The 18,017-nt window shown below is 35.3% G+C and overlaps 1 protein-coding gene across 1 annotated transcript in view; it reads left to right on the plus strand.

Moving 5' to 3' along the window:
* SCRN3 (secernin 3) overlaps nt 1-13,811 on the plus strand; it is a gene marked incomplete at both ends in the record, with an annotated part of 31,090 nt that extends 17,279 nt beyond the window's left edge. Inside the window, 3 exons of the mRNA XM_079709825.1 lie at nt 8,550-8,712; nt 10,002-10,176; nt 13,641-13,811. Of these exons, the coding sequence (XP_079565951.1) occupies nt 8,550-8,712; nt 10,002-10,176; nt 13,641-13,811 (509 nt within the window). The remainder of the gene's footprint in view (nt 1-8,549; nt 8,713-10,001; nt 10,177-13,640) is intronic.
* Between the last annotated feature and the right edge of the window lie 4,206 nt (nt 13,812-18,017).

Genomic DNA, 18,017 nt, shown 5'->3' on the forward strand with positions numbered 1-18,017 from the left:
TAATTTGCAGATAGTTTAACGAAGATCATTGTTGTATCCTTTTTTTCTGGCAATAAACCTAAAGGCTTAGGACATAAAATTAGCAGGTATTCTTAAAAAATGAAGAATAATAACACATAATTAAGGCGGAGAGGAAAATGTCAAGAATCATAAGGTTTAGGGTGATCAGACGAAAGGAAGAAAAAATAGGTAGAAAGAATTATAAATTAATTAGCCACTGTATCATAATAGTTAATTCTGTTATATTTAACTACAAAATAACTGAATTATAGATTTGAAATGCACAAAATATTATAGTAATAGATGCATCTGACATGAAACTTATTTTTCCCCTAAGTATGAAGTATAGTTCATCCAACTTTCTGTGCTTTGCCAAAAGAATAAATGTCTTTCCAGTACTTTTATAGAAAATTGTCTACTAGTACATTATGGCTAATTCTTCCTATGAGTTTTCTAGATGGAAGAGCCTACCTCTCTTCTTTACAACTATTCTTACCTGATAGCTATTAACTGTGCTGCATGTATATCCAAATTGTATCTATATTCACTCTTGTATTTTAAATAACTAGTTTAAATTGCAGTGAAATTGTACCCTGTGTTTTGCATTCATTGTAGTGAACCCTGCCACTGCAGTCTCAGTACTTATCCAGTGCTTGCAAGTGGATTACTTACAGTTATCCTACTCAAGTGATTATGTAAATCCTTCTTTCATTTTGAGAATTGTAGGTTTTGACTACAGAAAACATTTTCATAATACCTGTGTTAATGCAGTGTTATGGTTCTGACACTGTTTTCATTAAAACTTGCCATTTACAGGAATTTATATTTGAATCATTCTAAAATCTCACCAGGTGCAGAAGCTATGTGTGTGATAGATAGGTGTGGATGGCTTTTGCTTTACTGTTCAGTTTTAATATTAAGGGTTGTTTTCAGGTGTATCCTTTTTTTTTCTGTCCTGCATTTTCCCAAAACTAACAGAAAGATACTGCTCCTGCAACAAGTTGTCTATACATTATTTTTCTTGAATTTGAAGTCATAGCTATATTATGGAGAAAGTGAAAATTTGCTAGAAGAAAATTAAATACTCTATGGAGGAAAATATCATGCAGTGCCTCTACAGATTTTAATCTATAGTGTCCAACATTCAATAAAAAATTATCAGACATGCCAAGAAATAGGACCAAATGATTGAAAATCAAGAGAAAACAGACAGTAGAAACTGACCCACTGGTTATCCCCAAATTAGTTTTATCAGATATAGACTTTAAAATTAGTATGTTTTATATGTTCAAGAAAATTAGACAGGGCTTCCCTGGTGGCGCAGTGGTTGAGGGTCTGCCTGCTGATGTAGGGGACACAGGTTCGTGCCCCGGTCCAGGAAGATCCCACATACCGCAGAGCGGCTAGGCCCATGAGCCATGGCCACTGAGCCTGCGTGTCCGGAGGCTGTGCTCCGCAACGGGAGAGGCCACAACAGTGAGAGACCCGCATACCACAAAAAAAACCAAAAAAAAAAGAAAGAAAATTAGACAAAAAGATGGAGAATTTCATCAGAGAACTGAAATCTATAAAAGAGAACCAAATGGAAATAATAGAAATTTATAATAACTGAAATTAAGAATTCAGTAGATTAGTTTGACAACAGATTAGACATAGCAGAAGAAAAATATTAGTGAACTGGAAGATCAGTAGAAAGTTCCCTGATTGAAACAGAGATAAGAGTTTGGAAAATATGGACAAGAGTGTGAGAGCCATATAGGACTCATTGAAAAGGTCTCATATATATGTAGTTGGAGTCCCAGCAGGAAAGGAGAGAGAGAATATGGAGGGGCAAAAGCAAGATTTGAAGAGATACTGGCCACGAATTTTTCCAAACTAATAAAAGTCATCAAGCCACAGCTTCAAGAAGCTCTGCAAATCCCAAGAATAAATAAAAGGAAACCACACCTGGGCACATCGTAGTGAGATTGCTGAAGGGGGAAAATAGAAACAGAAGATCTTAAATGCAGTCAGAGAGAAAATATATATTATCTTCAAAGGAACAACTATAAGACTGACAGATAACTTTTCAAAAGAAGGGAAAGAATCTGGAAGACTATAAAATGACATCTGTAAAGTGATGGAGAAAGATAATGACTACCAATTTAGAATTCTATACCCACTGAAAATATCCTCCAAAAATAAAGTTGAAATAAAATTGAGAAAATTTGTCACTAGCCAATTGGCATTAAAAGGAATACTAAGGGTCATTCTTCGGGCAGGAAAAATGATCTTTTATAGAGGCAAGGTAAGCAGGAGTGAATGAAGAGCAACAGAAACAGTAAATACGTGCATGAAACTAAATGAATATTGTCTGTTTAAAATAATAATAATTTTATGACCAATGGCCATAGCTGCAGTGCTCAAATTCTGTTGTGCATTGAATTCATGTAGTACTAAGGCTGCGCTTCCCACAGGCTGCTCCTGGCCAATGACTGAAAGCAGCAGGGAGACTAAGGCAGGCCCATTCCTGGGGTCATTGGACTCCTCTGATGGCCGACTCTGGGTCAAAGACTCCCTGTGGGCCTTGCAAAGCTTTCCTTAGGTGGCATGGCAGTCTAGGTCACTTTCACCCAACGTTTCTTCCCTCTCTAGTAAAGCCAGGTTCGGACTTCTGTCACAGTCCAGCTTCCTCCCCATTTTCTCTCATAGGCATTTTCCCTCATAAAATCCTTGTACATTTAATCTCATGTTGTGGCATCTGCTTCTCAGAAGACCCAGATGAACACAGCAAAATTAATGTATGAGAATAGCACTAAAAACAGGAGGCAGTAATTGGAGTTAAAGTGTTACAAGGTCCTTGCGTTAACTAAGTGGTGAAGAACTAATTTAAGGCAGACTGTAATAAGTCAAGAGAAACTAATAAAATAATAAAAGAATATATAAGTAATAAGCTAACAGGGGAGAAATAGAATAGTAAATACTTGTTAAATGCAAAAGAGGGCAAGAAAGGATAAAAAGGGCTAAAGAATACCTGGCATAAATAGAAAAGTAATAATAAAATGGTTGATTCTGTCCCATGTGGAATTGCTCTTATATGGTTTCTAGCATTGATGTCATGCTTTTAGAATGGCCATTTCACTGTACCAGAAATGGTTATCTACATCTTATATTTATAGTTTGATTTTTTTAATTTATAATTCTTCTGGAATTATTCTAAAATAAAATATGAATTAGGATTACAGTTTTTTTCTCACTTCTCAAATGATTACCCAGTGATCTCAACACCACATTTTAAATGAATTATCTTTTCTGTTGATTTGAAATGCCAAACCAACTTTATCAAATATTAAATTCCTAAGTAAACCCAAGTGTAAATTAGATTACTGTATTTGTCCAGTTTCATTTAGAACAGTGTAAGTATACATAATAAGTGCTCAATACTTGCTTTATGAGCCAAAGGACAATATGAATGAATTTACAGGGCTTTTTTAATGTGGTAGGACAGATACCTCCTCATTATTCTGCTTTTTCAGAATTTTCCTGACAATCCTTGACTGTTCATTTTTCAAGGTTAATTTTACAGTCATTTTTCCAGCTTCTCCCCGAAGAATCTTTTTGAGGTTTGATTGGATTTGAATTAAAACTATAGATTATTTTAGGGGAGAGTTCACATCTAATAATATTGCCTTCTAGTCAAGAACAAGATATGGTTGTCCGTTTATTGAATTTTTCTTTTCTGTTCTAATTAGACTTTTATAATTTTATTTGTCTAGGTTTTCCATATTGACATTTTTTGTAGTTGTTAAAGAAATCTTTTATAAACACTTGCTCTGTGCTAGGCATGGGGCCACATAGTGGCAGACATGATACAGTCTATGACCTTCTGGAACATAGAAACTGGTGGACGGGAGGACACAAATGGTATTGTTCACTCTTTGGTTGTTTCCCTTTTACCACTGTAAATCATGTGAACATCTTATTTATTAAGTTTGTCTGCATTTCAGAATTACTTTAGAATAGATTCTATAAGTGAAGTGGGACCTACAAAATTTGCAGTCTCAACCTAAATGAGAAAACAGTGTCTCTAGTTCTCTTCTATAGAGCCTAAACAAATTGTTTCTTAATAAGAACTTCTTTTCAAAATTTCAGATTGTTTTAATTACTTTTTTGTATGTTGATCTTGTATTCTGTGACTTTGCTAAATGAATTTACTGGTTCTAGGAGGTTTGTTTTTCGGGGTTTTTTTTGGATAGACTCCTTGGGATTTTTATGTATAGACCATCATGCCATCTGCAAATAGGGACAGTTTAGTTCTTCCTTTCCAATCTGTATGCTTTTTATTTCCTTTCCTTGCCTTATTGTGCTGGCTAGGACTTCAAGCGTTATACTGAATAAGAATGGTGAGAGCAGACATCCTTACCTTGTCCCCAGTCTTAGGGGGAAAGCATTTAGTCATTTACCATTAAGTATAGTATTAGCTGTAGCTTTTTGTAGATGTACTTTGTCAACTTTATCAAGTTAAGGTAGTTTTCCACTATTCCTTGTTTGCTGAGAGTTTTATCATGAATAGATACTGAGGTTTGTCAAATGCGTTTTCTGTGTCAGTTGATATGATTCTTTTTTTTCTTTAGCCTGTTGATATGATAGATTACATTGATTTTCTAATATTGAACAAGCCTTGTATCCTGGGAATAAACCCAGCTTGGTCATGGTATATAATTCTTTTTATATATTTTTGGGTTCTATTTGCTAATATTTTGTTGAGGGTTTTTGTATCTGTATTCATGAGAGATATTGGTCTGTGTTGGTTTGTTTGTGCTGTCTTTGTTTGGTTTTGGTATAAAGGTAATATTTGCCTCATTAAATGAGTCAGGACATGTTTCCTGCTTTTTTATTTTCTGGAAGAGATTGTGTAGATTTGGAGTTAATTCTTCCTCAGATGTTTGATAGAATTCTCCAGTGAAACATCTGGGCCTGGAAATTTCTGGAAGTTTTAAAGTCAATTTCTTTAAGAGATATAGGGCTAGTCAAATTATTTCATATTGAATGTGCTTTGGTAATATGTGCTTTTCAAATAATTGGTCCATTTCTTCTAAGTTGTTAATTTATGGGTATAGAGTTGTTCATAGTATTCCTTTATCATGCTTTTAATGTCTGCAGGGTCTGTCATGATACCCCTTTTTCATTTCTGATATTGGTAATTTTGTAATTTGTGTTTTCTCTTTTTCTGTCAGTCTAGCTAGAGGTTTGTCAATTTTATTGATCTTTTCAAAGAACCACTTTTTGTTTCATTGACTTTTCTGTTTTCTGCTTTCAATTTCATTGATTTCTGCTTTTATCTGTATTATTTCTTCCTTCTGCTTGCCTTGAGCTTATTTTGCTCTTCTTTTTCTAGTTTGTTAAGGTGGAAGCTTAGATTACTGATTTCTACTTGACTTTTAAGTTTTTTTCTGGAGATTTAATATTTTTTTACTGGTAATGTGAATGGAATATTTTTCTATTATGTTTGTTAATTGGTTGGTCTTGATATATAAGAAAGCTGTGGAGTGTTTTTACTTATTTAATGGGACACCTCATTGATAGTCTATTTTTTCCGTAGTTTTAAAATCTATTCTCTTTGGTTTTTCAGGTAAGTAATTGTATGTTAGTGATCCTATTTTAATTTTCTTGTAGAATTATACTTTGGGGAATATAAACTTTGTACAAGCATGAAAAATTAGGAGGTCATATAAGAAAATTGGGGAGATGTAGGTACTTTAAAAAAATGACCTCATTTTAGTCATATATCAGCTGGTTAATGAAGCAAAGATTGCAGCAAGTTGTGATGGATGGTAGGAGGGATGTCCATTTTATCTGAATTTTCAGTCTGATGCCCCAAAGTTACAAGGGTTGCATAAGGAAGCAAAGGTAGTCTTAAATATAAAGATAATCACTCATGAACCATCTATTTATAAAATTAGTCCTCATTCAAACATCTTTCCCGACTTAAAACTATCCTTCCTCTTCTTTGCGTCAATATTTTTGTTGATGTCTCTTGATGATTAGTAACACAATACAAATAAAATACAAACTGAAAGTCTTACAAAAGATGCAAGATTTCCAGAAGCCCATGAAATTAACATTAGATAACTGATTAGGTCACATACAAAACCACTGGCAAATTAAAAAATGGACAGAGAGTTAGACCTATTGACAACTGAAGAAAAACTGAAAGCAGTAACACGACAAAGTGCTTCAAAAGAAAATGATTTGAATATTAAATAATTAAGAATAGATAACTAATAATAACCTGCTGTATAGCACAGGGATCTCGACTCAGTACTCTGTAATGGCTTACATGGGAAAAGAATCTAAAAAAAAAAAAAGTGGGTATATGTATAACTGATTCACTTTGCTGTACACCTGAAACTAACACAACCTTGTAAATCAACTATACTCCAAAAAATTTTTTAAAAAGGAAAAAAAAATAAAATTATTTTACACTAAAAAAAAAAATTAAGAGAAGGACTTGAGAAACTTGATGAAGTCCTCATATATTTTTGCAATCATTATCTGTATGATCATTCTGCAATAGTCAAATAAAGTCGAATTCTCTTACCATTTTGTTGTAAAACTTACACTTGTTTCATTCTTTGTTCTAAGAATTAGCATATTAAAATTTTAACCTTAATTTTGTTAACTATAAGCTTATATAAACTTATTTTTGTATTTTAATTTCATTTTAAAGACCCAGTCAATCCTTTTCCTCCACTACTTACCATGAAGTTTTGATTCTTATTTTAAATATGTTGCTTTAAGTGGCTATTTTCTGGTACCAGTTTTCTTCTGATAATGAGAATTTCTTGCATTTATTCAAAGAAAAGGTTTCAGACCTGTTCTGAAACTCTTCAGGAGAAATCTTTTCTTTTAAAAAAATTATTTATTTATTTATGTTTATTTATTTATTTATTATTTATTTATTTACACTGCAGCGGGTCCTAGTTGTGGCATGCAGGATCTTTTGTTTTTAGTTGCGACATGCGGACTCCTAGTTGTGGCATGCGGACTCTTAGTTGTGGCATGCATGTGGGATCTAGTTCCCCGACCAGGGATCGAACCTGGGCCCCCTGCATTGGGAGCGTGGAGTCTTACCAGGGAAGTCCCAGGAGAAATCCTTTTTGAATTGTTAACTGTAGTTACCTCAATTGAAATTGGATCAGGAGACTTTCATTTCTTTATATTCACAGAGCTGTATATCCATGTTTAAATCTATCAATATCTGTCTTTCTGTCTGCCTGTGTCTATCTGTCCATTGCCTAGGACAGTGCCTGGCATTTAATAGGTGTTCAATAAATATTTGTTGAATGAATGAGAACTAAACAGAGAAAATCCCATTCTTGTCTTGAGAGAATTTGTAATCTAATGGCAGAGATATGACCAATACAGACAAAAGATCAGGAATTTATAATCTGATGGCAGAGATAGGACCAAGATAAACAAAAGATAGGACTATTACAGACAAAAGACAGATGGAGAGGAAAAGTTTATTTCAGTTAAGCTTAGTAGTAATTTGAAGGAGTTCTAATGTGATTCAGGGAGAATTGAGTCATAAATTTTGGAGAAGAGAATTATTATCATGTGAGAAGAAGATATTTTGGCTACTTCTGGAGGACTGTATTGTGGAAGAGTAAGATTATTCATCTTGTCATGAGATAGATCCTAAATCACATCTTTGACTATGGATATATATAGAAAGAAACAGAGCTGTCTGAGGGCATAATTGGCTTTTAAAATTTTTTGGTGGAAATGCCTTCCAAATATGGGATTCTGAGGTTCTCTGTAACCATGGACATGTTGTGTTTGCTAAAGAGATAGATTTTCTTCTATTTTTCTCAAAAAAACTCCTTAAAGTATCAAACTTTACCTATGAAAGCAGAAAACAGAATATAATGCCATTTATTTTCATCACACATGATGGACATTTAAATTTTTAAAGTAGTCCAGTGGAACTATGTACATACAAATTCCATTAGCCAATAATGTCTTTTGCCTCCTTCATTCCCACTCAGGTTACAATTCACACTTTCATACAAGAGTATTAATGTCAGGCATAGAAATTATATTACAGGAAAAATAATTTGTTATTTTGTAAAGAACGTCTTATATAATATTGGAAACTAAGCACAATATTCTCTTAATATTTGGTTCCCAGAATGGATAGACTCAGATAATAGTTATTGATGTCATCAGTTAATTGTTAACTACATAGCTCTTAAAAATTTTTGGAAGGGCAGTGAGATTGAGTGTATTTTGCATTATTGATTTCTTCTTCTTAGGAAATAACAGATTTAACCTGTTACAATGTTTTGAGATTTTGTATATTTTATATTAGAAAAAAATCTTCCTTGTGACAGTGCAGTGAGTCTAGCAGTTATGATACAAGATTTGCTTATAGTCAATCTTACTTAATTTATACCTAGACCAGTGTCTCATATTATGTATTATCAATAGAGAAAGCAGTTCATAATTGCAGGATACCAACCTGCAAATGCATATGTATTTGATCGTCTTAAAATTCATTTCCCTAGGAAACATAACCTTTGAAACAATGATGGAAATTCTCCGAGATAAACCAAGTGGCATTAATATGGAGGGAGAATTCCTGACCACTGCAAGCATGGTTTCTGTTTTACCTCAAGACTCCAACGTTCCTTGCATCCACTTCCTTACAGGGACTCCTGATCCTGAGAGGTAAAGTCACAAAGTACTATAAACCAGGCAGGGGGTCAGGGGTAGGGTAGAGTCATTAGTTTGGTGATGATTTCGTCAGGCTAAATTTTTGTTGCACAAATACCACAATAATTTTTGAATGCATTTTCTTTTTTAAATTAATTAATTAATTAATTAATTAATTTTGGGCTGTGTTGGGTCTTTGTTGCTGTACGTGGGCTTTCTCTGGTTGCGGCGAGCGGGGGCTACTCTTCGTTGCAGTGCGCGGGCTTCTCATTGCGGTGGCTTCTCTTGTTGCGGAGCTCGGGCTCTAGGCTTCAGTAGTTGCAGCACACGGGCTCAGTAGTTACAGCTCGCGGGCTCTAGAACGCAGGCTTAGTAGTTGTGGCACACGGGATTAGTTGCCCCGTGGCATGTGAGATCTTTCCGGACCAGGGCTTGAACCCCTGTCCCCTGCATTGGAAGGCAGATTCTTAACCACTGCACCACCAGGGATGTCTCTTGAATGCATTTTCTATTCAGGTTTTAGTCTACCATTTCCCTATGTGTATCATTGCCATAACTATTCTCATTCATATGGGATGAAAATGTTTATAGTTTCTGGTATGCAGTTATCCCTACTCCCTCTTTCCCTAACTACGTTTAAAATTGTCAAGAAAAAAAAGTAGATTGGTTTTCTAATGCAGATTTCAGTGTTAAATATTAGATGATGAGTAAGAGTAAAAAGGTTAAATGATCTAGAAAATACGTACATGTAAAACAAAATATCAGTAGTTCAGGTTATATCTTAAGTAGTATATATACAGACTACCTTGATTTAAATCATTGGTATCTCATAAAACTTAATGCATGTTACATTTAGAAGTGATCTTATGTTCACTATCTCTTAGTATTATAATCTTTCATATTATTAAAGATATCTTCCAGAAAACGGAATAAAACTTGTGAATCCCTTATTAATACTGCTGCTTATTTTCATCCCAAATCCTAATGCTCAATCTGTTACATTGAGGATTGTTCTTACCCTCCAACAGCGGAGTTTGCAGTAGAAAATGATGAACTATAATTTTACTTGACACTGTTTATATGCCAGGCCCTTTGTTAGGTTCATGGGAATACAAGGCTAAATAAAATATGATCCCTTGCCCCAAAAGGAGATCCCAGGGAAGACAGGCATGGGTATAAGTAGTATGACAGGAACAATTAGTATGTTATAAATTAGTAGAAATTAGAGGGAATCTTAGAAGATTTAGAAAAATGCAGAATATTTTTATATCCCCACATACCAAACTTAATACTTTTTCTTCTAGATCTGTTTTTAAGCCTTTCATATTTGTACCAAATATTTCACAACTATTGGACACCAGTTCACCCACATTTGAAGACTCAGTTAAAAAGAAGCCACAGTTTAACATTAAGCCTGACAGAAGACACCTACTCTACCAAAAACATCAACAGGCCTTGGAAATACTAGATAATAAGCAGGTATGATTAGATTATATTCTCTGTTTTATCATTAAGAATAACTTAAGGGCTTCCCTGGTGGCGCAGTGGTTGAGAGTCCGCCTGCCGATGCAGGGGACACGGGTTTGTGCCCCGGTCCAGGAAGATCCCACATGCCGCGGGGCAGCTGGGCCCGTGAGCCATGACCGCTGAGCCTGCGCGTCCGGAGCCTGTGCTCCGCAACGGAAGAGGCCCGCGTACTGAAAAAAAAAAAAAAAAAAGAATAACTTAAAATATGATTCAATCCATATTTTGAACATGGACATATATACACTACCAAACGTAAGGTAGATAGATAGTGGGAAGCAGCCGCAGAGCACAGGGAGATCAGCTCGGTGCTTTGTGACCGCCTGGAGGGGTGGGATGGGGAGGGTGGGAGGGAGGGAGATGCATGAGGGAAGGGATGTGGGAACAGATGTATATGTATGACTGATTCACTTTGTTATAAAGCAGAAACTAATTAAAAAAAAAAAGAACTTTGAAATTTCAGCTTTCTTTCCTTTATATAAAAATAGGTTTAAAAATAGTTTAGATGCTTAGACTATAATAAAGCTATATTATTTTTGAACTTTGGTTTAAAAAATGGTTAAGAATGTATTGTGAATTCAGAGAAATTTAGTATATTAAACATAATAACAATAGCTAACATTTATTGAACACTTATTATACACCAAGCACCATGGTACTGTTACATGGGATATTTCATTTAATCTTCACAACCACTTTATCAGGTAGGTACTATTATTGTTTCCATTTTACTGATAAGAAATCTGAGACTTGGAGAGTTTAAGTAGCTTTCTTAGTGTATCTCACACCAAAAATTACAAAACCTCTGGAGGGGAGTTAACCTGGTCTCTAAGATAATGTTCTTAATCATATACCCTCAGATTAATTTTAATTGAAAATGACTTGACACCCCATAGACTTAAAATAATAATTATTATAATGAGTTGAAGTTTTAAAAAAAGATAAATGCTTATTATTTTTAAATGTAAGCATAATAAAAGATTAAACACATCACCCACAATCTCATCTCCAGAAATAAGTAGATATATATTTTGGGGGGACAGATAGATTGACGGGTAGACAAATAATTTTATAAAGTTCATACCTCTTCAGCCTTCCTGCCCTCTTCCATCTCTGCCCCAGAGATTAAAAAAATAGATTAGAAGGAAATGGAAGGGCTACCTAAAGGCTTTTCTCAGAACTCTCAACTGAGTCCTTGCAATGAAGGAAAAGATAGGTCATCTTATACCTTTTCTCACCTGCTTCTACCAGCTTCGCTTCTGATTTTTATTGCCTATAATAACTTTTACTTTGTGAAGGTATATACATTTACATTCTTTCTACATTAAATGAATTAGATGAATTTTCCTCCTCGGCAATTATTTACTTATTTCCTTTTTCTGTAGTATGTTTACATAGTTGCCATACTTTTCCCTCCCCGACCCCCCCGGCCCACCCCCCTGGCCCACCCCCGTGCTTATGCTTAAAGCAGACAGCTCTCTACAGATCCTCTATTTGCTATAGATTCTTGACACTACTGCTTTTTTCTGAGACCAGTTTGTTTTACTTCTGACCTACAGTGTAAACACCCTTTTGTAACCTAGTGGCATGGAGTGAGAGGCAAGTGTTTTGTTCTAGGAGCCTATTAAGTGCACTGACTAGGGCCCAGTGCACCAGGCCAGAAGTGTCATTCCCTCCATGGGCTTGGCCCATCCTCCAGACTCAGCACAGTGCTGTGAAAAATGATGAGCCCCTGGTTCTTCTTGCCTTTGCTCAAGTTCTTCAGTGATATGTTTCATGAATGTCTGCTCTGGAGGGATTTTCCCTCCTTCCTGAGCAGCCTCTGCACTGCTCTCATTGCTCATGATAGTTCTCAAGAGTTGTTAGCTCCCTTTTCCCCTTAAATACTGCTTCTGGGAGGTGGGTTTTGTAGACTTATTACTATATGCCCATTAAACTAAATTAAATTGCTGATTGACATTTTTCTAAGTAATAATGAAATAAAATTTAAAAGCAGTTACTATTTTAGGCTTTATTTAATAGGTATTAAATGTTGATTGACAACATGAAGCAGTGGAGAGACAATGGGATTTGAGGGAAGAAGTGTCAAAGAGCTGGGTTCTAGTCCTAGCTCTGTAAATAACTACTTTTGTGTTTTAGGGAGAGTCAGTCCTGCTGGTAGTTTAGTTAATATTTCTTGATTACTAATGAGGTTGAAAATTTCATATGTTTATTGGCCTTTGTATTTCCTCTTAAATGACTTGCCTATTATTTTCCTTAGTCTGTTTTTCAATTGATTCTTGGTTGTTTTTGTCTTTTGCCTCAAAGAGGCAAAAATATGTGAATAACTTTGTTGTGTAGAAAATTTTTAATCTCAGTTTGTTTATTTAACTTTTTTGTCAGACAGAAGTTTAAAATTTAATCAGTTGCATTTGTTAGTCTTTTCCTTTAAGGCCCCTTGGTTTCATGCTTCAAAAGGGCTTCCTCACCTCAAAATAAATATAACTTCTGTATTTTCTTTCAAATACATATATGTATATTTGCATTAAAAAATTTAGTTCTTTATCTGGAATTTATTTTTATGGGTGTTATGAAGTAGGGTTCTAACTTCGTTTTCCAAAGAGATGACCAATTATTCTAATACTATTTATTGATAAAATACATTTTTTGCACTGATAGGAAGTGCAGTGTTTCTTCAGAAAAAATTGCATACAATTTCATACCGAAGTATAGGTCAAAGTTAAGAATCCTTGTTTTGTGGAGTTCTGCCCCATTATGGTTCAAATTTTTTAAATTACGCTCACTTTCTAGTAACTCTCTTCTTATACACTTTTTCTGTCAGTATCTACCCTCTAACTGATGATGGTAATTCATTAATAACTTAAAAATTGCCCCTTTCTATAAGAATCATGACCTTTTTCCCCCTTGTTGATACAAGGAGGAATTATAGAGAAAATGACTTTTCTTTTAGGTGCTCTTTCCCTTGAATGCCACTGTTCTATTTCCTTTGTTTAATCTGATAATGCTGGTTTTAAATGTAGAAGATCCAAATTCATAAAAATATTTCAGCCTTAGTTTTCAGCAACCTTCCCCATCCACAATTAATATCAAATTTTCAATTGACCTGTTATTTGTCTTTTAAGTTTCTTGCTTATAGACTAATACTACATAATTGTTATTGTATTTTCTATTAAAAATAACTAATAGTTTGTGGTTAATAGATTAACTGAATCTAGAACAATGATTTTTCCCAAAGAATTTCATTCCTTCTTTATCTAAATAATAGGAGAAGGAGAACCGAACCAGAAGTTGAAACCAGAATGAACAAACCTTGTCTGTAGAGGTGGTTTGGAATTTTGTTAGACCCATGTGTGTGCATGTGCACTCATGCACACATGTGTGTCTGTGTATTTACTTATTTTTATTTTTTAATTGTTCAGGAAAAAGCCAAAACAATGTTGGACAACATGAGCAAACTGGAGAAGGAACTATTCAAAGAGATGGAATCAATCCTTCAAAACAAGCATCTTGATGTGGATAAAATTGTTAATCTTTTTCCTCAGTGTACAAAAGATGAAATTAGAATTTATAAGCCAAATATTAGTTCTTAGTGATCTCATAAATGGTCAGCAATCTTCCTCAAAATTAGAATCTGTTACCTTGGTAAATAATATAAATTAAGTTTGAGCAGATCTGATTATTCTTTAATAGCATTCAGGTGATAGCTTGGCTATTAAAACTACATGTAGCCTTGATGAAATATTGAGAAAGAAAATAACATTGGATTTGGACACATATATCATGGATAGCCAGGTATCACTTTAGGTACCAACTTGTATTTTTTTTTCTAACCACAATACCTTTTAAAAAATCACAGTAATTAAATATCCAATTCTGCATAAAGCATGAAACATTAAAATAATGTATACATTTATTATAATTATATATTGTCCTCAAATAATTTTCTCAGTTATAACAAGAAAGCAGATTTTTCTTTAGTAATGGAAAATATTGATTCAACTAATAAGTTTTTTTGTGCTTTAGGCAAGTATTAGCCAGCTCTAGCAAAATTTTCTAGATTTACATTGTTTTATTCCAGTCTTTTAATTATGCAAATGTTTTATTAAACTCAAACATGCTCTTTGTCAAGACTTAGCTGACCAGTGAGCTTTTAGCTCTAATTATCTAGCATTTTTTCGCCCATACCCCTTAACAGACTTTTATGTTAATATTTTTAGAAGAGCTTTCCTGGGAGATTATGAAATGGAATAAGCCAAGACCTTAGGAGGTATTATTTTGGTGTCTCAAATCTCTCTCATCTTTTACTTCTGTTCATTCAGTGAAAACAGGAACAGGAATGAGACAGTGGTGATGAAATATAAATATTAGCATATTATGAACATTAAGAATGTTATAATGTATAATGTATTATGAACATCATATATGAATAATAATACCTGTCCAAAGATTACAAAACTCTGTTAAAGTTACACAGGGATTACCAAGTAATACTCAAAGTTGGAAATATAAACAAAAGAAAAATCCAACTCAAAATAACACTATGTTGGGCTTCCCTGGTGGCGTAGTGGTTGAGAGTCCGCCTGCCGATGCAGGGGACACGGGTTCGTGCCCCGGTCCGGGAAGATCCCACATGCCGCGGAGCGGCTGGGCCCGTGAGCCATGGCCGCTGAGCCTGTGCGTCCGTAGCCTGTGCTCCACAATGGGAGAGGCCACAACAGTGAGAGGCCCGCGTACCGTGAAAAATAAATAAATAAATAAATAACACTATGTTTTTATTGGTTTCTAGAAATTTCCATTTTAGGTGTTTGATTGCATTATCATATTTATTGGTCACTATCACTGCAATTAGGATTATTACTAAAATAGTGGATCATTATATTTAAAGAGTCCTCAGAAATTATTTTTTAAATTCTCTCATAAAAATCATAATCTGCCTGATGGCTCTTGTCTGATGCAGGGCTGCCATTACAAAAGAAAACTGTATCAAACGCTCAGTTAATTCTGGTTTGCCTTACATATAATTCAGTGATAAGTTCTTCCTAAATCATGAAGCCCCTTGGGCAACCCCCATTCTCTTTTTTAATATGTGAGAAAACTAAGGGTAAGCAGTTCATTGATTTATTTAGGCACAGAAACGTGCCTCTCTCTAGGGCCCGCGTGTTTTCACTTTCTCCTTTGACACCATGCTAGACCAAACTAGTACCAGGCTCTCACCTGGACCACTGCAGTTAAGTTCTTCTGCACCCATTTTTGCTCTTTATCTTCATCCACATGGGTTACTGCAGCTAGAGTGATCTATTAAAATTTTAAATATGTTCATGAATTTCCCTCCTAAAACTTAAAAAAAAAATAGACTTGGGGGAGGGGAAAAATATACTTTATTTTTAGAGCAGTTTTAGGCTTAAAGCAAAATTGAGCAGAAAGTACAGAGTTCCCACATACCCCTGTTCCTCTATCCTCCCCTCCACCATCAACATCCCACACCAGAGTGGTACATTTGTTACAACTGATGAACCTACACTGACACATTATTATCACCCAAAATCCAGAGTCTGCATTAGGTTTCACTCACTGTACATTCTGTGGGTTTGGATAAATGTATAATGACGTGTATCTACAATTATAGTATCATACAGAACAGTTTTACTGCTCTAAATATCCTTTGTGCTCCACCTATTCATCCCTCCCTTCCCCTAACCACTGGCAATCATCTTTTTACTGTCTCCACAGTTTTGGCTTTTCCAGAATATTGTATAGGTGGAATCATACAGTATGTAGCCTCCTTTTCAGATTGGCTCTTTAACTTAGTAATATGCATTTAAGTTTCCTCTATGTCTTTTCATGGCTTGATAACTCATTTCTTTTTAGTGATGAATAATATTCCACTGTCTGGATACCCTGGTTGCTGATATCCACTACTGAAGGATGTCTGGTTGCTTCTGTGTTTTGACAATTATGAATAAAGCTGCTATAAATATCCATGTGCAGGTTTTTGTGTAGACATGGTTTCAACTCATTTGGGTAAATACCCAGAACACGAGTGTTGGATGGTGTGGTTAGAGTATGTTTAGTTTTAAAAGAAACTGCCAAACTGTCTTCTAAAGTGACTACTGTACCATTTTGCTTTCCTACCAGCAGTCAATGAGAGTTCCTATTGTTCCACATCCTCACCAACATTTGTTGTTGTCAGTGTTCTGGATTTGGGCCATTCTAATAGGTATGTAGTAGTATCTCATTGTTTTAATTTGCATTTCCCTAATGACATATGATGCAAAGCACCTCTTAATATGCTTATTTGCCATCTATATTATCTTCTTTGGTGAGGAATCTGTTCAGATCTTTTGCTCATTTTAAAAAATCAAGTTGTTAATTTTCCTATTGTGTCTAAAACTGTAAAGAGTCAATGAGATAAGTCCCAGTCCTTAACAACTATCAACAAAATCCTGCCAATCTGCCCCATCTATATCTTATTATGCTTTGTTTTTTTAAAGTTTCTATTCTGCTCTTTCAATTCCTTGAATGTGCTGAGTTCCTTCATCATGACTGTACCCTCTGCTTGCACCATTCATTTCATGTGCTTTTTATATAAGTAGTTCTTTCCATCCTTTAGAGTTTTGCTGAAACATGACTTCCTCAGGGAAGTTTTCGCCACTTAAGATCAAGCCTCTTGATACATACTCTGAGAGCCACATGTGATCCTGATCACAAGTGTAATTAAATGTTTAACATCTGTCTCTCACAGCAGAAGAAGCTTTATGAGAATAAGAACCATATTTTTTCCCACTGTTGTGTGCTTAATGTTCAACATTATGTCTGGCACAAGTTAGATGCTCAATAAACATTTAAATTAACATTCAAGGACTGATGGAGAGAATTTACACAGTCCTCTTCTCAGCTTGTAAAGTTGAGAAAATTAGCTAGACAATCTATCTGTACAACTTGATAGCCTTTTATAAGGCTGAGGTCAACCTGTTCCCTTTTTCCATATTCAAAATAGGAATAATAACTCCCCAGATAAAGATAAGGATTATTATATTTATAAAACAGCCAATTAATTTATAAAACATTTTGGGAGGCTTTCACTCTATAAATCCAATATGGTATTGGGCTTTGGTACTTCAGTGAGTAATTAATATCTTTTGGAATATTTTAGAAAATTTAATGTTTTCTTAAATTTCATGTGTTAAGAGTAAAAAATAGAGTAGCTGGGGCTTCCCTGGTGGCTCAGTGGTTGAGAGTCTGCCTGCCGATGCAGGGGACACGGGTTCGTGCCCCGGACCGGGAAGATCCCACACGCTGCGGAGCGGCTGGGCCCGTGAGCCATGGCCGCTGAGCCTGCGCGTCCGGAGCCTGTGCTCTGCAATGAGAGAGGCCGCAACAGTGAGAGGCCCGTGTACCGCAAAAAAAAAAAAAATATATATATATATATATATATATATACACACACATATATAGAGTAGCTGGGGGGACCTTCAAGATGGAGGAGGAGTGAGATGTGGAGATCACCTTCCTCCCCACAAATACAGCAGAAATACATCTACATGTGGAACAACTCCTACAGAACACCTACTGAACGCTGGCAGAAGACCTCAGACTTCCCAAAAGGCAAGAAACTACCCACGTACCTGGGTAGGGCAAAAGAAAAAAGAAAAAAGAGACAAAAGAATGGGGATGGGACCTGCACCTCTGGGAGGGAGCTGTGAAGGAGGAAAAGTTTCCACACACTAGGAAGCCCCTTTGTGGGCGGAGACTGCAGGGGGCAGAGTGGGGAGCTTCGGAGCCGCGGAGGAGAGTGC

Source organism: Hyperoodon ampullatus (assembly GCF_949752795.1).
Source record: "Hyperoodon ampullatus genome assembly, chromosome: 8".
NCBI classification, from domain to species: domain Eukaryota; kingdom Metazoa; phylum Chordata; class Mammalia; order Artiodactyla; family Ziphiidae; genus Hyperoodon; species Hyperoodon ampullatus.